Source organism: Aotus nancymaae, unplaced genomic scaffold, assembly GCF_030222135.1.
Source record: "Aotus nancymaae isolate 86718 unplaced genomic scaffold, 86718_ANA_hifiasm-v0.15.2.pri h1tg000008l, whole genome shotgun sequence".
NCBI classification, from domain to species: domain Eukaryota; kingdom Metazoa; phylum Chordata; class Mammalia; order Primates; family Aotidae; genus Aotus; species Aotus nancymaae.
In genome coordinates this window covers 37,706,400-37,729,977 of record NW_026988419.1, presented here as the reverse complement: position 1 = coordinate 37,729,977, position 23,578 = coordinate 37,706,400, and the positions used below count along the sequence as shown (strand labels likewise).

Here is a 23,578-nt window from a genome sequence, read left to right as displayed (position 1 = left end):
TTGTGTTCCTGGACCAGGCCCAGCTTGTCTTCTCTTGACTTTAAACTTGTGTCATACCCTCTGCCTAAAATGCTCTTCCCTGAAATGTCCCATGGCTTGCCCCTTAATGTCATTTAGGTGTCCCTCCGAGATTCATGCCTCAGAAGGACCTGACCCAACCTAAGACAGCTTCTCTCCCATCATTCTCTACTCTCTAATCTTAGTTTTTTCCCTATAACTTATCACTTTCCAAAATTATGTATGTATTTGTTTGTTTTTATTTTTATTTTGACACAGGGTCTCACTCTGTTTCCTGGGTTGGAGTGCAGGGGTAGAATGGTAGCTTACTGCAACCTTAACCTCCCAGGTTCCAGCCATCCTCCTGTCTCAGCCTCCTGAGTAGCATGAACTACCATGCCTGGCATTTTTCTGTTCTTTTTCCAGAAGAGATGAGATCTTGCTGTGTTGCCCAGGAAGGTCTCAAACTCCTGAGCTCAAGCAATCCTCCCGCTTGGCCTTCCAATGTATTAGGATTACAGGTATGAGCCTGGCCCATTTATTTTTCAGTTTGCCTCCCTCACTAAAATTTGAGTTTGGGCCAGAAGTTGGTGGCTCACACCTATAATCCCTGCACTTTGGGAGGCTGAGGCAGGAGTATGACTTGAGCCTAGGAGTTCAAGACCAGCCTGGGCAGGATGGCAAGACCCCATCTCTCTAAATTAAAAAAAAAAAAAAATTAAAGAAAACTTAGCCAGGCTTGGTGGCTCACACCTCTAGTCCCAGCTACTCAGGAAGGTGAGACGAATGGATTCCTTGAGCCCAGGGGTTCAAGGTTGCGGAGACCTGTGATCACATCACTGTACTCCAGTCTGGGTGACAGAGTGAGACCCCCATCTCTAACAAAATAAAAATAAATGTGCTTTATGAGGGCAAGTGTTCCATTCCTTACCATACTGTGTCTCCTTAGCATATATCCAATCCAGGGTCCTATCCCTATCTAATAGCATCCTCTATACTTATCTCCCTGTTTATTAACTCTCACTTCCAGAATTCTATTAGCTCCTCAAGGGCAAGAATTATTTTCTAATCTTATCTGTCCCCAGAACCCAAAACAGTGCTTACACATTATTTATGCACAGCAAATATTTGCTCAATAAATGAATGCTATATATCATTTAGTGGGTTTTTTGGTGTTTTCCACCTTACCTTGACTGCTTTTTGAATATTTATGCATGAATCTCTTATGGTCTTCAGTAACTTATTAAACTGTTCCATCTCTTGGACAAGTACAGTGTTCATGCTCTGCGTATAAGTTGTTGGGTATCTCCTCATAGCAGCCTCAACATCAAAGTTGTTTGGAAGTTTGCCCAAGATGTCACCAGCAACCTCATTCACTACTTCATCTGATGATTTTGCACCAGCACCTGCTGAACGAGACTGTGAAGAATCCAAATTATAACTCAAAAATCCTCATAAAGGTCTGAGAATAGCTGAACAGGAAAAATCCTAAGGTAAATCTTTATAAGAAAGAACATTGCTCTGCTATTTTATCCATGATCCCTCGCCACACAAGATTTATTAGAGTGATGGTAACAGGAAGGAGGATGGATTTTCAAGAGAAAACTATTGTTAGGGAGGAGGAATAAGAGCATGTAATGTGTTCAGAGGCAAACGAGGATCTATTGGATAAAGCACATAAGCTGTATGTTTGGCTGTCTGGGTGCAGGGGGAGGAGCAGATGCTGCAGATAGTGGGAGAAAAAGCACCGCATTGGTAGAGTGGCCAACTGATGAGGGGCATTAAAACCAGAAGGGGGAAATCTTATCTTGCTTTGAGAAAGCATGCCACAAAATATATTTGCTAATAACTTTGGTGTCTACTGGTTGCCAAAAGCAGAGATATAGTTTTCTCCTTGAACCAGGAGAGCAAAGAAAATAAGCTCATGTCTTCTTAGCAGTGGAAGAGTTATGGAGAAAAGACAGACTTTCGTGATTCACGTTGGAAGCAAGGAAGGAGAATTTCAATTCCATTTTTGTTTTTTATATTTATAGTGGCATTGTGTAAATGAATCTATATTTTCTGGGGAAAAAAACTATTAAATCCTTAGAACAAATGAATATGGGGTGTGCCTGTTGAAAGAGAACAAGTACTATTAGAATATAAATATATCACAAGTTTTCTCAGTCCAAGGAAATTGTGTTTAGTCTTCTTTTAGATTTTATGTTTCCTGGTTTCTACACCATAAATATTAAATATTCTCAAAATCTATTCTGAAAATATTAACTATTTTTACCTAAGTTTCTACTGTGACTTTTTTTTTTTTTTTTGAGGTGGAGTCTTGCTCTGTTGCCCAGGCTTGAGTGCAGTGGCACAATCTCTGCTCACTGCAACCTCTGCCTCCCAGGTTCAAACACTTCTCCTGCCTCAGCCTCCCAAATAGCTGGGATTACAGGCGCCTGCATCACACCTGGCTACTTTTTGTAATTTTGGTAGAGACAGGGTTTCACCATGTTGGCTAGGCTGCTCTCGAACTCCTGACCTCAGGTGATCCAACTGCTTTGACCTCCCAAAGTGCTGGGATTACAAGTATGAGCCACCATGTCTGGCCTCTACTGTGACTTTTAACATTACTTACCACATACTACCATAATATCCTATAAAGTTTCACAATAAAATAATTACATGTTGGTAAGTTTTAATTATGTGCTATTAAAAATGAGATATACTCATTTAACAATCCTTTATTATGATTCCATAGTACCAGGTTTGCAACAAAATATATAAAACAAATCATAGAGAATGAAATGCAAGTATTTGGTTAAAACTAATGAAATCTCTAATTCCATTATACTTAAGGAATCATATGCTGATTTCCAGTAGTATTGTGGTATGCATAAAAGACAGTAAAAACTCATTAAAATATTCCTATTTTCTAACAAGATCTGGGCCTCTGGGGGGAAAAAATTCCAGGTCTATAGTTCTTCAAAAACTGTAAAAAAAAAAAAAAAAAAAAAAAAAGTTAGTAAAGCATACATTCCCCTTACCTATTTCTCACACACAAAGATCACATGATTAGGGTGATAGGTTTTTGAAAGTAATATCCAACTGATACCAAAAATTAAGACCAATTGGGTCCTATTTACTTACAATTATTTACCTTAGCTTTTTCCTTTTTACCATCTTTCTTTAGAGTTATCACAAATAGCATTTAGAATCTTCTAAGGGTTATTTTCCTCTTAAATGAATTAAAGAATTCATTTTCATTTTCAAAGGGAAAAAAATAAATCTTAAAGGTTTATTTTCCTCTTAAATGAATTAAAGAATTCATTTTCATTTTCAAAGGGACATCAGAGAGTTTAACCTTTTCAGAGATCCTAGACTCAATCTAGTTTTATAATATTCTAAGTTGAAACAATTTTCCTATTCAAATTAGCGTGTGGCAGTTAACCACAAACAAAAGAGCTCTGCACAAGTAAACGTCTTAGCTCTGATAGCTTCGTCTTTTATTTTTTCTAAGATAAATTAGTTAAATACAAAAAGTCTTGTCATCATGAACTTGCTCTCCAAGCTCTGCAGTTCTGGTCTCTTTACCTTTGAACTGTGATAAACCCAATCTAGAATCACTGAACTACTGCTTACTCATTACTATAATTGTATTTGCCAACCTGAGTTTGAGGACTGAAAGAGATTGTTTAATTATACACTGAAAAGATACCCCTTGTGTATTTAAACTTATTTGCTTGGATTGGAGTCATTTTCTGTTGGAGTGAGCCCACTGTTTTATATATTCTGTAATGTGGCACACCCCATCAAGTTTAAGTAAAGCCAAAAGACACTGTAAATGTCCTGCTGTCAGACTGTGGTGTATTAAATGCAATCTAATGCTCCTAAAGAGCTACTCATTCATGTTTCCACATATGCTTTTATGCCCAGGTAATAACTAATTTTCGTGCTATCAATATCTACAATGGATGTAAAAATAGTCTTTGTTCCTTTTGCCTTATTAGAAAATGTCATAGTAGAGTAGAGCAGAGATAGGATTTCCATGGATTCTTCCATTAGTAAGAGCATACCACATTATCCTTCTAATTTTTGGCTTTTTAAGAATCTCTGGCTATCTGCCTTCTAGATCTCATCCCACTTTTGGAATCTAGAAAGAGAATATAGCATAGTGGTTTAGAACACAAGACTCTGGAGCCAAACCGGTAGGAGCCAGACTGCTTGGTTTTGAGTTCTGACTTGAAATTGTACTAGCTGACTATGGCCAAACTACTTAATCTTCCCGTGCCTCAGTTTTCTCACTGTAAAATGGGAATAGTAATAGCTAGACCCCACTTCATAAGATTGTCATTAGCATTGCATTGTTATACATAATAGCACTTAGAGCACCACTAGCACAGAGTACGCACTATACAAAAATGTTAACTTGTCATTTTTACTCTGAGATGCCGTAAAAAGAAAAAGATCAGTTAGAATTCCAGTTAATAGGATAACTTGCTTGACTGATTATTCTTCCTTAATTCATCAAAATTTTATGCAATCATTATGGGAATTCTTGCCATTTGGACTAATTTGCTTTCAAAAAACAAATTAACAACTGAGCATATCTTCTAAAGGAAGAACAATACAACAGAAGGTCTCTTAATAGACAAGCAACATTAGCCAATGTTTTTCATTAAAATGTACTGACCTGTGCTCATGGCAGCTAAATTCTGATGTCTTCACAGATTGTTTTCCTACATGCCAATGCACTTACACACTCTCCAGTAGGGTTGCATTTACAAATTCTTCTTCTATACTTTTAAATTCATTTTGTACTCACTATTGCAATTATATTTTAAATATTATGATAAAATAAATCTGATAAAATATTAGTGTGAATGAAACTGTGTCCATGTAAATCAGGTTAAATGTTCTGGAATAGCTGTTGAAATACCAGGGGACTGGAAATTAAGATAGGTAAAATTACAGACAAATTCCGTCATCAAACTGCTTCCCAAGTATCTTTGAAATTTTTCTTCCACTTTAAAGAAATTTAAGAGAGATACAATGTATGATGTATTTGGGCAAGGTTTATGCAAAAAAAGGCAAAATGAAACTCCTAGAAGGAGAATGATACTCAAATAGGTCTTGGTTCCCAGAAAAAGACTGATGAAAAAAAAAATCCCAATATGTTCATGTACTTAGTGTTCAAATCCATATTCAAGTTGTACAGACATTTTTGTCTTTTCCTTTAAATGTTTCTCCGCTTGAACAGAATTGTGTAAGGAAGCCTGTTCAGTGCTGGCACATGCTACCTGGGAAGCATCCTTCCCAGGCCTCAGAAGCTGGCTCCTATACAGATCACACACCTGTGTAAGAAGAATATTATCAAATAGCAGTTGAGTCTCTGACTGATCCTTAGTGATATCTGCATTGGCATTCATCCCAAAGATTTCTGGTGCTGGGGTCAGTGGCAGAGTCTTTGTGTATTCGATGTAGCTTTTGTGCTGCAGAGATGAATAACAAGAAGTCAGGAGGTTAGAAATCAATTACACTCTAAAACTTTTCACAGAAAGAAGGTAATTTTCAATACTCCAGTTATTGAGCAGATAGGCCTATGAGGCTGGACACTGAGCACTTTCACTTTCTTTTAGCCTGGGCCAAAGTTAAAAAATATATGAACATATCTAGAGAGAAAAAGAAGATGTACCATTCAATTGGAATGGGTTTTTTAATTGGGGTGGGGAAACCTGGTAACTTTATTTAGAAATTACCTACAGAGAAATCTTTCTGTGTCATATTTTGCTGATGGCTATTCTTAATTTATCACAATATTTTTTTCTTATTTACTGATTGTGAAAAATCCACCCAATTCATAAAAGTAAAATTTAAAATTCTGTTATTCTGAGATAATCACCATTAACATTTATACTTTTTATGCATACATACATATTTTATATTTTATTTAAACCGACTTCTATTAAAATTTCGTACCTTCCTTGACGCTCATATAATCATATACAAACATCCACACACAGACATGGCAAAGTTTGGTCATGGATGGCTTTACTATTTGGGTCATGTTACAAACACCGTACTTCGTCTTGCTCTTTTCATCATTGGAGATCTTGTTACCTCAACTCCCATGTTGACTTGCTGTACCCAATCTGTGACCTAGGCTTTAGGACTGTTTTTTTCCCTTTATCTACACCTACATCTGCCCTCAGCCAGCATTAATCCTAGTGGAAGATGGGGTCAGGGTTGGGGGATTACAGTATATGCTGCTGTTGCTTGTATTTAACTTTCAGTATATGCCCTTTGACTTCTGGGAATAAAATGAGAAAGAACTTGATTGTCCTAGCAATCTCTAGAAATCCACTGTGATCATCAGAATGCAGTGGCCAGGACTCGAGAAGAGCAGAAGGGAATCTTGGAATTGGGCTGCAGGTGGTTCTGTGACTTGCCGCCACCTTCTTACCTGTGTGGCCTTGGGCAAATTATTCTACTGTAACGAACCTGCTTTCTCACTTGGGATAAAATAATAATAACAATGTTAATTTGATAGTGAGATAATTACTTGCAACTGACTTCTAAATAATTGTAATATAAATATTAACTATTACTGCTAATGATATTTTGCTAATAATATCTCTTATGTATTTTCATTTTAATTGGGGACAATATCTTTTTAGCCAAAGGGCTGAGTTCACGATGACAGAACTTCAGGTGGCTGAAAAAGCTATTCTTGAGTGAGAAATGTTTCTGATACTCTTTACGTTACAACAAACAGGAAACCTCTAACTCCACCTATAGCGTGAGCTTTGTTCTATCACTATATGACTGAAGAAAGCACAGACAAGGGTAACAAAAAACAAAACCTGCAGGAAAATCACCATTTAAAAAATATCACCACCAAAATAATTTCATGTCTTACTACTTTTAGTTTCTTTGAAGGGCATACTTACATCACCAGAAGGAGGAACAAAATAGATGCCACTTGAGTCAAATTTATAGCCTGAATTTTCAACTAATTCTGGATTGAAGAATTTGTTTAGAATGCTGCGCAGCGTGCGCCGGTCCCAGTCATCGGTCACTCTGCCTCCATAATTGCATTCGCCGGTCATGTACCGCAGAGCATCATATGGCACTTCCTAAGATGGAGAGCGCACGTCAGTCAGCCAGTTCATCAGCGGCATGTTATACAGAACCGTGTTTCTTGTTTGCATTGACACAGCTTCCCTTCGTATGGTTCCCTGTTAATTGTTGCCATTTTTCCCAGTGTTGTTCTCTTCTTTTCTGGCTTTTTATTTCCATCCAGTCAATGCTGAGAATGGAACTCCTCTATTAACTTGTGAATTTATTGTCTATCAACCAAAATTATTTCAATACTTACTGTGTGCCAGATACAAATGAATTAGATCATAATGTCATCTGTGAAAACTTTACACTGCTGAGTAGCATGCAAAGCAGATACAGTATAATTCAGAGGGCCGGTCATGGTGGCTCACACCTGTAATCCCAGCACTTTGAGAGGCCAAGGAGGGAGGATCACTTGAGCCCAGTAGTTCGAGAACAGCCTGGGCAACATGAGAAGACCCTGTCCATACCAAAAAAGAAAAAAAAAATTAACCAGGTATGGAAGCACATGCCTATAGTCCCAGCTAGGGAGGAGGCTGAGGTAGCAGGATCAAAGCTGCAGTGAATTCTAATCGTGTCACTACTCTCCAGCCTGGGTGACAGAGCAAGATCCTGTCTAAAAATATATATATACACATATACAAACTCAGAGATCAGCAGTGTTACTTCACCGCCTTTCAATATCCATATATATTTGACAATTGGAATTTTATATATACATATATACACACACACACTCATATATATACACACACACATGCATATATATACACACACACGCATATATACACACACACAAAATTGTGCACTTATTTTTTCACAAATTCTTACATGATTTCTTTTACCATTTCATGAAACATTCTTTGAAAATACTATTTTTAATAACTGTTTTCTAATATTGAACACTTTTGTTGCTTCTAATTTTTTAATGTGTTGAATTATATTTCATTAAATATACATTTCTTAAAATGTCTAATGATCCTTTAGTCCAGATTCCTGAAATTACTTTTTTCCAAAAAAAAAAAAAGAATCTTATAAAAAGCAATTTATAAACATTACCACTCTGCTTTTCCAAAAAGCTGAAGCATTTGTAGCAGCCAGTTTTTAAATCTTTGCTAATATGGTGGGTCAGTGATAATATTATTTCAATTTGCATTTCTAGAATAGTGAGGTTCATAGTTATTTCATATGTTTAATAATATTTGTTTTTTGTAAACTAGACTATTTTTCCTATCCTATTGTTACTTGGTAAAACTGGAACTTAAGGCAGTGAATTTAGGAGAACATGTGTCATGTTCTGTGGGGGATTTTGGTTGTTTTTTGAGTCAGAGTCTCACTCTGTCACCCAGGTTGGTGTGCAGTGGTGCAATCAGGGCTCACTGCCTCCACCTCCAGGGTTAAGGAGATCCTCCTACCTCAGCCTCTCAAGTAGCTGGGACTATGGGCACAAGCCATCATGCCTGGCTAATTTTTGTATTTTATGTAAAAGTAGGGTTTCACCATATTGCCCAGGCTGATCGCGAACTCCTGGGCTCAGGCAATCCACTGCCTCTGAAGTGCTGGGATTACAGGCATGAACCACTGCACCTTGCCCTATTAAAGTTTTTTTTTTTTTCCAAGAGAATTAAATCATTTATTGATTACACATGATAATGGATGATACACAAGCTTCATTCCCATCTATAATTTTATCTGGTACCATTATTCAATTTAGATATATTGCATAGGATGTGCCAACAATCATCTTTATAACCAATAATTCCATGATTTTGCTTGGGTAATCCCTTTTACTCGTGAACTTCAGGTCACAACAGTAACTATTAGTTCAACTACACCAAGGTTTCTGAAGACAATGGCTTCTTCACCCAAGCAGGTTGTATATAAATTCCAAATAGAACCTGGCATCACCCTGAAGCAATTCTAACTTCACACTGTTGGGAAAATTTACCAAGATGGCTTCAGAGTAGACTAACTTTACACAGCACATTAAAAAAAAAGACATTTATTCAGCATCACGATCAGACTATTACATTTAGCAATCAACAGCATGGGTGCAAAAAAAAAAAAGAAAAAGAAAAAATCTACATTAAAACCCTCTGTTGGAATGCTTTACACTTTCCACAGAACAGAAACTAAAATAACCTGTTATAAAATTAGTCACAAATACAGTCCTCAAGTTTTTTGCCCATACACATGAGTATTTGTCTAAATCATGTCTCCTTTGTAGCAGCTAGGCCCTGCCACCACTGTGCTTGGCTGAGTTCACAAATCTGTTGTAACCTGTAGCTTCCCTGTCACTTCTCTGGCTCTCCTCTCCTGCTAAGCTTTGTTTCCTCATTAAAATCTTCTGCCACTGCCATAGCTACTGCTGCTACTGGAACCGCCATAGCCACCTTGGTTTCGTGGTTTGGCAAAGTATCGGCTGCCACCACCATAGGGGCCAGAGCTTCTGCCTCCAAAGTTTCCTCCCTTCATGGGTCCAAAATTTGAAGACTGATTGTTGTAACTGCCAAAATCATTGTAGCTTCCACCACCTCCAAAATTGCCTCCATCATTACCAAATCCATTATAACCATCCCCACTGCCATCATATCCACCACCACCATGGCTGCCACCAAAGCCACCACGACCACTGAAGTTTCCTCCACGATCAAAGTTGTCGTTCCTACTGAAACCACCTCCACAACCACCACCAAAGTTTCCAGAACCACTTCGACCTCTTTGGCTGGATGAGGCACTAGCCATCTCTTGCTTTGACAGGGCTTTCCTAACTTCACAGTTGTGGCCATTCACAGTATGGTATTTCTGAATGACAATCTTATCCACAGAGTCATGGTCATCAAAGGTTACAAAGACAAAGCCCCTTTTCTTGCCACTGCCTCTGTCAGTCATGATTTCAATCACTTTAATTTTTCCATACTGTTCAAAATAATCTCTTAGGTGATGTTCTTCAGTGTCTTCTTTAATGCCACCAACGAATATTTTTTTCACAGTTAGGTGGGCACCTGGTCTTTGAGAATCTTCTCTTGAGACAGCTCTCTTTGGTTCCACAACTCTTCCATCCACTTTGTGTGGCCTTGCATTCATGACTGCACCCACCTCCTCCACAGTTGCATATGTGACGAACCCAAAGCCCCTGGATCGCTTGGTGTTTGGATCTCTCATTGCCACACAATCTGTGAGCGTTCCCCATTGCTCAAAATGGCTCCTCAGGCTCTCATTGGTTGTTTCAAAGCTCAACCCTCCAAGGAAGAGCTTCCTGAGCTGTTCCGGCTCTTTAGGAGACTCTGACTTAGACATGATCACAGGGAGAAGAGAGACTTTAATGATGCTTCTTCGGCAGCATCCACGGGCAGAAAGGCTAAAGTTTTAATAGTACTTCTTTCTATATACTCTTTTATAAGCTTTTATTTTTCAAATTTGGGGAAATATTTTTTCTATTTAGTTTAAAAAATTATTGTATTATGTTCTCTAGCGTATAGAATTTTTTAATGTTTACTAATGCGATGGTGTTGATTTTTCACATCGCAATTTCTTTTATCTTGAGCACAAATACACACCCACCAGCAGTACATAAAATTCTATTTCTCATTGCTGTCAATAAAAGAGTGTATTATTATTTAGGAAAAAAAACTGACAACAATATAATTATTTTTAATTTTGTTTTTGGCATTGACACTTTCAAAATTTTTATTCACCATTTGTATTTCTTATTTTATAAATTATTCACTGTGATCTTTTATGTGTTTTTCTAATTTGAATATCTTTTTTTCTTATTCAAAAGCTCTTTGTAAAGATATTGAATCAGACTTTCAGATAAGATTTTATATATTTTCTCCATTTTTATTTCTCTTTTACTTCTATGGTATTTATGATCTTTTAATATAGCAATATTTTAAAATATTTTATACTAGGCCAGGCACGGTGGCTCATGCCTGTAATCTCAACACATTGGGAGGCCAAGGTGGGTGGATCACTTGAAGTCAGGAGTTTGAGACCAGCCTGGTCAACATGGTGAAACTCCATCTCTACTAAAAATATAAAAATTAGCTGGATGTGGTGGCACATGCCTGTAATCCCAGCTACTCAGGAGGCAGAGGTTGCAGTGAGCTGAGATCGTGCCATTGCACTCCAGCCTGGGCAACTCTGTCTCAAAACATAAATATGTCCTCTCTCTCTCTCTCTCTCTCTCTCTCTCTCTCTCTATATATATATATATATATATATAATTTATTCTTATACTAAAATATAGTAATCTCTTGAGAATGTTTTCATCATTTTTGAGCTTTCTATGTCCTTCTTACTGTTACCTACTAAAATCTGAAGTGTTCAGTCTTACCCAAGGGGGGGAAAAGATCTAAAGTGCATAGATCCCACATTCTAGTGATCCCACTTTCAAGTAAAAACAGTAGCACTAGGTTAAGTAGTAGTGATTAGAGAGGGGAAATTTATTGAATTAGGAGCTAGAAATTGTAAGACTTGCTATTTGGTAGAACATGAATTTGGGAGAACATGTTATCAGTGACAAAGCCCTTGTGAAAAAACAAATAGAATCAGGAAGAATCGCACAACATTTACGTGCTTCCAACTGCAAATGTGAGCAGTCTGACGAGACGCACATGCTGCTTGGCCTTGTGCTACTGATAGGCCCTCATCCCATAAAAATGAAAAATAAGAAAACTCACATGCAAATCAAGTAAGTAGTAAATGAGGTAGAGGTGGATCAGCTAGCGCCTGAGAAGGCTTTGTGTTGTAGACATAGATGAGATGTGGAGGAGGAGAACTGCATAAGGGTTACGCTTGGCCAACATGCCCCTGAGAGTCCACGAGGTAAATGCTATCTGTTGTTTCTCTCAGCCGTTGGGTCAAAACCAGGGCCAATTAAATTGAGGAGTGTTTTCTCCAGGGGCGGGTGGGTTGGTGGGAGTGTAGACTGACTAACATTTCTAGAAACAGTAGCAGTTTGCTGCTTGAATTGCTTCCCTGTTCCTTATTACAAGAGGGTTGAGACAATGAGCAGCTGGAGAGAGAAGGTGAAAACAGGTCTTGAAGTCAACAACTGGTATTCACGGTTATATAAGAAGTTCATTTTAACCTTAATTAGCAAAAAACAAAAAGAAAAGAGAAGAAAATCTTAATTATCAAAAAAGGAGAAATGCTGTGTAAGCGGGCATTAAAACAAAGATCTCTACTTTGAAAGTTATCTACAACATATGTAGAGTAAAAAAAGTAAGCTGAAGATTAACATGTAGACTATGTCTTTGAGAAAGAAAAATTATGTGTATATTGTGTTTATATATGTGTATCTATAGATGCACAGGAAAATGTCCAGGCACAGATACCCCAGGCTGTGAAAATGGTTGCCTTGAAGATCAGTTACGGTCAGAATGGGGGCTGAGAGGTGGGTCTTATGCACACGCACGCCCCCCGCCACATACCCCCTACCAAAACAAGAATGACAAAGCAATTGCCCATCTGCCAAGTAGATAATATATATTCACCTAAATTTTCTTCTTTCATACTTTAATTTTTTCTATTTAGCCTTTTTTGATCTAACAGCAATTATATATGAGGAATCTACTTTAGCAAATAACCAATTATTCTAACTTCATTTATTGAATACCTCTTCTGTTTTCTATTCATTTTAAATGCTGCTATTAAGCCAAATTTCTACATATAGTAGTGTTGCCATTTTTGTTTCTGAGAGCTTGAAGATCTTCCCACTTATTATCATTCAGTCATTAAACAGACACTCGCGGAGTCTGTATAACTACATACGTTGTTTTGGCACTGAGAATGCAGAAGTAAACAAATCAGAGTCACCATATGTTCTAGTGGTTCATGATTTGGCAAAACGCGCTCTACTTCTTAGCAAAAGTTTGCAGTTCCCAGTAAACTACATGCATCACCAACTCTGTTAAGGCGGCCAGAGCAAACTGGGGCCTGGGCACTCATGTTTCTGATCACTGTGCCAAGAATCTTAGGGACAGGATCACAGAGATGATGAGCAGGTAAACCACAGAAAACCGAAAAAATCTGGAATCCCCTCCTGCTCTTATCAGGTTATCATCGTAGTGATAAGGATTCTCAATGTGAGGCTGGACAGAGTGAGTCTCAGCCACAGTGGATGCAGAAATGTGCTGAGGGGAGGCAGATGTGGTTCCTGCATCTGAGTTGACTGTTCAAGAAGGAGTCCCAAAAGTAGACAAGGACTGAGCACAGGAAAGGGTACTCAGAATAGGAGAAAAGACCAAGCTCAGAGACGTGAAAGAACACATCACACAGGGAGAAGAGCAAGGAGACTGTAGTAACACAGTGCAGGGCAGGGGACAGGGCCAGGAGCTGGCAGGTGGTGGGAGGAGGATACAGGTGGAAAGGGATAAGGAATAACAGCATCAATGACTGCCAGAGTTCTAGCTTGGGGGCTGGGTGGATGGTGGTTCTATTACTTTGATGCAGGCAAAGAACGGAAAATAGAGAACAGCAACATTTAGTAATTCTTCATGAAAGCAGGATTCCAAAAAGTAATCACTCCTTATTTTGCTTTCTTTCCAAATTTTTGTATATTCCTTAACCTATTACTTTTTACAAAGCACATAATGTTATAACAGCTCCATGGACACCCAGCACTAGACCAGAAATAAGCGCTTGAAGTATTTCAGCCATAACACTTGTATGCCAGGGATCACTTTTGTGAAATATTTGTTCCTGCAAGTTCCTATTAATGTTTGATTCCTCTTGAAGGCCTGCAGTTTGCCTATAGATTTCACCTTTCTAAGGGCTTGCTTTTGCTCTTTATTCCTGACTGGGGTGGAGGGAACCTACCAAGGACAAATTTCTAAGATACAGAGCAAGGGCTTCCCAAATTCCTCAACCTTATTTTTTTTTCCAGTTAAATTTTATTCACAGCAACTTAGAATTAGAGCATATATATTTTATTCCATTGCCATAAACAATCTACTGGACCTACTTAGGACCCAGTAGAGCATGTCCTGGTATAAATTAGGAGGTCCTGCGTTTTCCCCTACATACCCATTGTATCTCTACCACGTTCCCTAATCTTGCTCAAATGATTTCGTTTAGACTCTTATTGTCATCTGCGTGGGTTATCATGGCAAGTTCTCTGTATTATTTTCCTGTGGCACCAGTAGGTGGCTTAACATGATAAAAGTGTGTTGTCTAACAGTGCTGGAGCCTAGAAGTCTGAAATCAAGGGATTGGCAGGGCCACACTCTCCCCCAAGCCTCTGTAAGGATCTTTCCCAGCCTCCTCTAGTTGTAGCTCCAGGTGTCCCTTGGCTTACGGCAGCACAACTCCAATCTCTGCCTCTGTCTTCACATGGCTGTCTTTCCTCTGTGTGTGTTCAGATTTCCCTCTTTTTATAATGACGCTCATCATATTAGATTAAGGGCCACCATTCTCCCATATGACCACATTTTAACTTAACTAATTAAACCCACAATGGCCCCATCCCAAAATAACGTCACATTTTGAATTACCATGGATTAAGACTTCAATTCAACTCCTAGCATCTCCTGAAACCAGCCCATCAGCTAAGTCTCTCTAAATCCACTCTCCATTCTTTTGCAAGAGTGATCTTTTTAAAATGCAAAAACAGTCTCTGAAAAGCACACGAATAACAACAGAATAACCACCAAATTAGCACGGCATGTTCCAAATCACTTATAGCTAACCAATTTTTTTCACTGATTTATACATTTTTTTAAAAAAGACTATTTTTGTAGAACAGTTTTAGGTTCACAGCAAAATGGAGAAAAGGTATGAGGTTTTCCCACATATTCCCTGTCCCCATACATGCATAGACTCCCCCAATATCAACATCCATTGCCAGAGTGGCACATGTGTTACAAATAATGAGCCTACACTGATGCAGCATTCATTAGGACTCAAAGGCCACAGCTGACATTAGGGTTCACTCCTGGTTGATGAATGGCAATGGCGCCAGTCAGTGGCCCCCACGGACTTCACTGTGGCCGAGGACCAGCCCATCAACCTGTGTGACAAGCTACAGCCAGCCATGGTGCTCGGCATACCCTCCTACCCCTCTGATGGCTGCAGCACCGACTGGCTGTGGAGCCCTGTCAAATACAGGGTGAAGACCACCCCGAGGTGTGTGGGGCTGGGGCGCACCTCTGTCTTCTCTTTGGGTTTAGTGTCTTCCTTCACCTCCACCTTGGCAGGAGCCTCCTTCTATGGGGTGGCTGCTTTTTTCTTATCTTCAGCCTCTTCCTTCTTGACTTCGACTTTGGATTATTTGGGCTTTTCTACGGCAGGTTCCTTTTTTTTGTTTTTTTTTTTTTCATTTTATAAGCACTTGGTTTTATTGCACAGATGCAAAGTGGACTTTAGTGGAAAGTGTGCCCTGGCATAATTCAGTGGCCAGTGCCCGGACCTACCTCTTCCAGAATAGAGAGCTCTGGGCAAGGGCTTGACCACTCCTTTGGAAAACAGAAGGCATTTGGGAATAGGTTATCTCAAGCATAATGTGTTGTAATTGCTCATTCATTATTGCAGTCATCTGTCAGTTGCACACAGAGGCAATAAATGCACTTATTTGGAAAGGAGGGGGCAGTTTTTACAGTCAAGTGTTTACGTGTGGCATTCAGAATATATCACATTCAGCTACATAAGCTATCATAACATAATTGTCCATCGCCTGGGGAGGGTGTAGGGGCAGGGGGCTGGCAGTACCCTCTCTTGCTAACACACTGCTAACAGAAATTCCTGTTTGAAGAAGGAGGCCCCGTCATCTAAGCAGTTTCTTCTTACATAAAGAGAGAAAAAGCGAAAATTGCATGACTCCGATCTTTGAGCTCCGGGACACTTCTAGTTTCTCTGGCTGCTGAGGACGTTTCTTTCTCCCTGCCTTTCTTCCCCTTGCTGGCTTTGTCTTCTGTGGCCCTCTCTGGAGGCCTGCTGTCTTTTTGGTCTGTGCTGGAAGATTTTTTAGCCTTTTGCGCCTTAGGTTTGCTGGGTTCCTTTGAGAGGGTCTTGCCATCCTCCTTGGCTTTGGCCTCTGTCGTGGGTTTCTCCTCAGGCTTCTTGGCCTCGGTGGCCTTCTCCTCCTGGTGTCTTTCTTCTTGGATGTGGGCGCGGGTGCTGCTGCCTCCTTCTCTGCTGGTTTGCTGGGTTCCTTGGCCTTGGCATCATCTGGTTCCTTCTTGGCCACCTCTGTCTTCTCTTTGGGTTTAGTGTCTTCCTTCACCTCCACCTTGGCAGGAGCCTGCTTCTCTGGGGTGGCTGCTTTTTTCTTATCTTCAGCCTCTTCCTTCTTGGCTTTGACTCTGGATTCTTTGGGCTTTTTTTTTTTTTTTTTTTTGAGGCGGAGTTTCACTGTTGTTAACCAGACTGGAGTGCAATGGCGCGATCTCGGCTCACTGCAACCTCTGCCTCCTGGGTTCAAGCAATTTTCCTGCCTCAGTCTTCCGAGTAGCGGAGATTACAGGCACGCACCACCATGCCCAGCTAATTTTTGTATTTTTAGTAGAGATGGGGTTTCACCTTGTTGACCAGGATGGTCTCTCTTGACCTCCTGATCCACCCACCTTGGCCTCCCAAAGTGCTGGGATTACAGGTGTGAGCCACCGCGCCTGGCCTCTTTGGGCTTTTCAATGGCAGGTTCCTTCTCCACTTTGGGCTTTGGAGCCTCCTTCGTGGGTGCCTCCGCTTTCTTGCTGTCCTTCTTCTCCTCTGCTTTTGGTGTGGCGGGAGCTTCCTCTTCCTCTACCTTCTTCGGGGCTTCTCCTCCTTCACTGGGGACTTCACCTCTTCCTTCTTTGGGATCTCCTTCTCAGGGTCCTTGGCATCCTCCTTCAGGAGAGACTTTGCCTTCTCTGGGGACTTGACCTCCACCTTGGCAGGGCTTTTGGCCTTTTCCCCTGGTCTATAGGGGATCTTGCTTCCTCCGTTGGAGTCTTGGCTTCTGGAGACTTCACATCAAGAGTCTTGGCCTTCTCAGGGGACTTTGCTTCTTCCTTCACTGGGGACTTGGCCTTCTTGGGAGACTTGACTTCAGCTGGAGATTCTGCCTCTTTCTTCTCTGGGGACTCGGCCTTCTCTGGGGACTTTGCTTCCTCTTTCTTTGGGGACTTGGCCTTTTCAGGATACTTGACCTCAGCTGGAGATTTTGCTTCTTCCTTCACTGGGGACTTGGCCTTCTCAGGAGACTTGGCCTCAGCTGGTGACTTTGCCTCCTCCTTTGCTGGGGACTTGGCCTTCTCAGGAGACTTGGCCTCAGCTGGTGACTTTGCCTCTTCCTTCACTGGGGACTTGGTCTTCTCAGGAGACTTGGCCTCAGCTGGTAACTTTGCCTCTTCCTTTGCTGGGGACTTGGCTTCCTTCTCTGGAGGTGCAGCCTCTTCTGCTGGGGGAGACTTTGCTTCCTCTTCTTCCCCTTCAGCCTCCTCCTCTTCAGCCCCTTCTTCCTCTATGTCCTCTTCTTCAGTCATTTGGGTCTCCTCCATCTGTTCCTCCACAATCACAGTTTGTCTCTCAGACTTCTCTACCACTTTGATCTCCTCTTTGCTTTTGACCTTTATGTGAGTGGACACGGAGGGAATTTTGGGGAGTCCTTCTGGAAGTGATAAAGGAATCTAGCCAAAGCCAATCCGACACTCTTCGCCTTCCGGGAGTTTTCTGTAAGCGGCTATCTCTATATCCAGAGCCATCTTGACATTGAGCAGGTCCTGGTATTCTCGCAGCTGGGCTGCCATCTCCCACTTGGTGTTCCTCAGCTCGGCGTCCAGCTGCTGAATGGCTTCCTAGTAGGAGGCAATGTCGGCCTGATGACGGTCCTCTAGCTCAAAGCGCTGCCTCTCCAGGGAGTCCTGGAGATGCTCTGGAATGGGAGATGGCTTGGAAAGTACCCTCAAGCCAGGCCCTCTTCTCTGGGCCCAGTTCTCCATCTGTGAAGTGGAGCTGATGGCCCCTGCCTTGGTAGAGGTGATAGATGGATATGCATCCCCACAACCTGGGCCCCCCGCCAAGAACACTGTCTTCTGTGGGTAACAGCAAGTGGCCACTTTCAGCATAGACAGCTACAAGACCTGCTTTCTCTGTGTGTGTCCCTATTTTATAGGCTGTGCAAAACAAAAAAAAGGGCAAGGGCCCAGAGATGTGGGCAGTGGAACTCCTCCTTTGACCAGGCTGATGGAGGGTGGGAAGGATGAGCAGGGCAGGTGCCCCCACCAACGGGCACCCCCTGCTTCCTGGGGCCCTCCCTCACGCTTCCACAAGCTGCCTCCTAAGGTTACCTGAAGTAGTGTCTCTTCACTAACCTGGGCCTGGGCACCAGAGGTGCCTTCCTGGAGCTCACACTGCTGGACAGGCTCTTCTTCCTCCCTGGACCTGTCTCCTCTGTTGCAGGGAGAGTGGAGTAGGCACTAGTTGCCTGCCTCAGTTGGAGCATCTTGTGGGGAAGTTCTGTACTGTGGGCGCAGTGCCAGTTGTTGTTGTGTGTCTAGTGCAGGCGGCTGGGAGCAGGTTCTGGCCAGAGCAGGCTTTGCCTGGATCCATGGTGCAGGCATAGCTACTCTTCCATGGAGGGGGAGAGTTTTGCTCAGCAGCCATTGCCACTGTGGCCACAGGGTACACGCCAGGGGGCAGGGGTGGTCAGAGGAAGTGAGATGGGAGCAGGAAGGCCACCAGCAGCTCCCATTTTAATTTCCTCCGTCTGTCTGCCCTGGCCCTGGCCCAGGAGTTGGTTGAGGAGTAGCATGGGAACGTGGCTTGCCTGGGGCCACATGGCAGCTGTGGTAGCCAGCAGGGGCCCTGGGAATCCTGCCCCTATTAAAGAAGAAGAAAAAAAACTTCTATGGATTTGGACAGATTCATAATGCTGTGTGTCCACCATTAGAGTATCATATAGAATATTTTTGCTGCTCTACATAAAAATCCTCTGTGTTCAACCTATTCATCCTTCCTTCCCACGTAAGCATTGGGAACCAATAATCATTTTACTGTCTCCACAATGTTGCCTTTTCCAGAATGTCATAGAGTTGAAATCACAGACTATGTAGGTTTCTCAGACTGTATTCTTTCACTTAGCAATATGCATTTACGTTTTCTCCGTGTCATTTTATGGCTTAATATCTCATTTCTTTTTAGCACTAAAACATATCCCATTGTCTGAATGTATCACAGTTTATCCATTCACCTACTAAAGGACATCTCAGTTGCTTCCAAGTTTTGCCAATTATGAATAAAGCTTCTACAGATATCTATGTCTAGGTTTTTGTGTGGACCTAAATTTTCAACTCCACTGGGAAAATTCAAAGGAGCATGATTGCTGGATCATATGGCAAAAGGATGTTTAGATTTATAAGAAATTGCTTTTATAAGAAACTGCTAAGGTGTCTTCCGTAGTCACTGTACCCACACCAGCAATTAATGAGAGTTCCTGCTGCTCCACATCCTTGTTAGCATTTGGTGGTAGCAATGTTTCAGATCTGGCCATTCTAGTAGATGTATAAAGGTCTCTCATTGTTTTAGTTTCTATTTCTCTGATGACATTTAACGTGGAGCATCTTTCATATGCTTGTCATATTGTATATATTTATTAGTGAGATGTCTGTTAAGATCTTTAACTCCCTTTTAAATCTGGTATTTTGTTTCTTACTGTTGAGTTCCAAGAGTCGTTGGATGTTTTGGCTAATAGTCCTTTATCGGATATGTCTTTTTGCAAACATTTTCTCCCAGTCTGTGTCGTGTTGTTGTTGTTCTTTTCTTTTCTTTTTTTAAGACAGGGTCTTGTTTAGCTAGGACTTCCAGTACAGTGTCGAAAAGCAGTAGTGAGAAAGGGTATCATTGCCTTGTTCCTGATCTTGGTGGGAAAGCTTCTAGCTTCTCACCATTTAAGTATGATTAGCTGTAGGTTTTTTGGTACATTTTTTAAGGCAAGTTGAGGATGCTCCCCTCCATCCCTAGTTGAGAGTATTTTTTTTTTAAATCATGAGTTGGATTTTTTCAGATGCTTTTTCTGCATCTATTGATATGATCATATGATTTTTCTTCTTCAGCCTTCAAATTTATTAACTGAATTTGTAATGTTAAACCAGCCTTGCATACCTGCCTACTTTTCATTGACTCTTCACTATAGAATATTTTAAATTAGAATATACTCTACAATTTGAATACTAGCAATTCAGAACGAATTGCTACATGGAAGAGCTTCTCATCCTTTTTTTTTTTTTTTTGTATTGAGAAGTATAATTATAGCTCGACTACTGTATCACTAAATTTTTGCCTCCCTCATTAGTAAATTTTTTGGATAAATGTTACTACAAGAGAAAAGCTCATTAATTTTATGATTCTTTTGAATGTTTTGTCAAATTTAGATGCTGCAAAACTGAAGGCTTTATGAATACATTCTACAGAATAGGAATTTGTCCAATTAAACACAGTAGCTCAAATAAAATATTCTTCACATAAGTTTATATACACCATCTGAACTCTCAGTATTTATTTTGCTCAGTTCCTTCTTTTATAGAGGTAGAATCCAATGCCTTCCAGTTTGTAAGCCTTTTAAAAAATAGTCATAATTTACTAAAAGTTTCAAAAAACTTTTTAATATTCAATTGATGATATATTTTATAGATTTCCAACTAAATTTGAACAAAGTTACCAAAATTTAGAGGATTAACTTTCAAAAAGGCTTCATATTTTTATAGGGTGCTTGGATTTATTTACCAAGTACTTCTTCAAAGGTACAGGCATGTCAAAAATCCCACTGATAAACAGCAAAGAGAGAAAGGGTACTGCTATGCTGAGTGTGTATGTGTCCATCAGAATTGTAGAGGCTGAAATGTGGTTGATGTGACAACATCAGGCTGTTTGGCTTCTTTCCATATCTATACTCCAGGTTAACACCAATGGCTTAAATAGTTTTTTTCCTGACAAATGGTCCAAACTCTGGAATAATGGTATAATGACATTACCCTAAGAATAAAGTCATGCTCCACAAAAGAAGAAAACTGGTCTGTTTGTTTTTACATTTTGGAACCTGGCTGATTAATAGCATCCTCGAGTCCTTTTCAAAATAAGTACTTTCCAAAATATTACCATTTTTGGATCTCCATAAGTGTTTGTTTGTCAAAGTAAATAACATAACATGGGTTTCCAATAGACAAACTGATGTCCTAAGTACCTAGTATAGCAGTAATAATATCCTGTTATAATAAAGAACTACTTAATAAGCTGTTGGGAACTACTCTCCTATTCATTTTATAAGAGTAGAAATTAATCAGAAGTGCCCACTTACTGTAATGCACTTACGACATGATAAAGAACAACATAGGTAATGTCCTTGCTGTGATTTTTATGATACCTCATACTGGTTCAGGAACATGTGGAGTTGCTGTACACTGATTCTCAGATCAGTCTTATTGAACTCATAAGGAATATTCCACCCTAGGGGTCCGAATTTCCATCTTTCTTGCACCAAAGCATGAAAGAAACACAGGCCATAAAGCAATTTCTTGAATTCCTCCTGTAATGAGAAGAAATGATGCCATATCATTATTTTCCTCATATATTATGTTATATTTACCATATTTAAAAATGAAAGTAAATTCCTTTCACTTATCAACAGCATAGGGATATATTCATCCCAAATTATGACTATAACAGAATTAAGTGTGTTTCTACAGCTCTTCAGGCAAAGTATATCCATCTGTGTACATGTTCACATAGCTATGCACACATAGCTATGTACCCCAGGTTTTTAGGAAGCATGGGAGGCTCATCTAGTTTAATGCTGCCTTACAAATTTTGGAGGTCCCTACTGAAGCATTACAAGGCAACACAGAACAATTCCAACATGTGCTCCCAGACCACGATGGAGAAATGTCAAAGGAGATAATCCAAACTAGTCAGAGCACTCTAAAATGCACAAGAATAGGAAACAGGCAAAATAGAACTTGAGAGAGGATTTGTGAAGAGGTTTCCTGGGAGGGAACAGCTGTTCTGCTGGGAGTCCCCTTCCCCAAACCCCCAGTGGGGAGAGTTGTGTGGGGTCTACCCTCTAAGTTTGAGTTAGTGAGAGGGGATTGACGGAGCCTTGTGGAGAGTTGACACATGCCCCCTGCAGCTGGGGCAGGGTGGAAGGTAGGGGGAGGATGGTTAAAGTGAAGTCACCACACTCCTCCAACAGTGGGCCCATCCAGTGGGAATCCCAAGGAGCAGATGGGGAGTGTGGGCTGAGAATGGCAGCCGGGGGTCACTTTGAAGGTGTCCTGGTCAAGAAGACTTCTGCCACGGGGTGAGGAAACCCCAACAGTAAAAGCCTGTATGAAAAGAGTGCTAGAGACCCAGAAGCTGAGAAGGATTTGGAGTCGCCATCTGAAGTAGAGGCACTGCCAAGGGTGACAGAGTCACAGTCACAAGAGTCCAGCAGGGCAGCCTAAGGAGAACCCATGAAAAAACTCACAGAAGAGTTCACAAAGAACTCAAGAGTCAGCTTTAAATGCTTTGCCAAGTCCAGCAAGCTGTAGGCAAAAGCAGCCCCCATCAGGAACTTCTCCCTCTCCCAGCCTCGCCCTCACGCACATTTGGAGCTGAGCGATCTCTATCAGCAGCTATCAAGTGCAGGGAGTCACAAAAGAAAGTTGGCAACTCCATCTTCCCCCAAGAACAGGAAGCCCACCAACTACAGGCCCGAGGTGAGACACTAGGGAGTGGAAACCTAGATTTTGAATAGAAGTTGAAATAATGATCAATATATTACATTATACTTCTTGGTTTCTGAATCAAGGCTGGCTTTGCAATTTAAAATGACCCAGAACATTTTATTACCTAATAGTAACCAGAGAAGTCATAAAGATGATATTTTATACAAGAGCAGGGGAATGGTTTCCCTCGTAGAATAAATTTGAAAGGGAAAGTGGAAGACAAAACAAAAGCAGCATAAATTTAACCACAGAGGTAGTTACACATGCTGGGCTAATTCTGGACTATTTTATATACATTAGAGAATTGAGCTAATCAGTAAATGTGCTGATGTTGAAAGCCAGGTTTCTCACTGCACAAGAAGGGACATACAAATATGGAATGAGGAAAAGCAAAAAGATATCTGAGAAGAATGACTGAAATTGGAGGTATTGGTACGAATTCATCACTTCTAAAATTTGTATATAGTATTTATGTGCACATGAACTTCTTTGCATGCATGTGTATGTATACTTGTATATTTGCATGCATGTGTGCATATGTATCTGTATATTTGTGTAAGTGTGTACACATATACCTCCAAGTTCTTTCCACTGAAAGAGTCAAAAAAATGCAGACAGACAATGCAGTAGCAATAAGCTCCTCTAACACCCAGACCCTGGTCTCTAAGGCCATTCTCCTTTAAAAGGAAACTGGGTTCTTCAGAAAAATGGCTGATTCCAAGGCTGGAGCAAGACAGGTATACCATGAGCCTGGAACATCTTATGCCAGAAAGTAAGAGGTACTACTGCTACTA

The 23,578-nt window shown here is 40.6% G+C and overlaps 2 protein-coding genes and 1 pseudogene across 2 annotated transcripts in view; all 3 read right to left on the bottom strand.

Moving 5' to 3' along the window:
* DNAH7 (dynein axonemal heavy chain 7) overlaps window positions 1–23,578 on the bottom strand; it is a 260,963-nt gene that overhangs the window by 15,253 nt on the left and 222,132 nt on the right. Inside the window, 4 exon segments of the mRNA XM_064372762.1 lie at window positions 1,186–1,416; window positions 5,331–5,468; window positions 6,927–7,112; window positions 21,443–21,604. Of these exon segments, the coding sequence (XP_064228832.1) occupies window positions 1,186–1,416; window positions 5,331–5,468; window positions 6,927–7,112; window positions 21,443–21,604 (717 nt within the window).
* Window positions 9,299–10,398, bottom strand: LOC110567687 (heterogeneous nuclear ribonucleoprotein A1-like). The gene has a single exon (XM_021667832.2). It carries the CDS (start codon window positions 10,396–10,398, stop codon window positions 9,436–9,438), a length of 963 nt encoding a protein of 320 aa, XP_021523507.1. The 3' UTR covers window positions 9,299–9,435.
* LOC135273682 (neurofilament heavy polypeptide-like) lies at window positions 15,885–18,149 on the bottom strand (annotated as a pseudogene).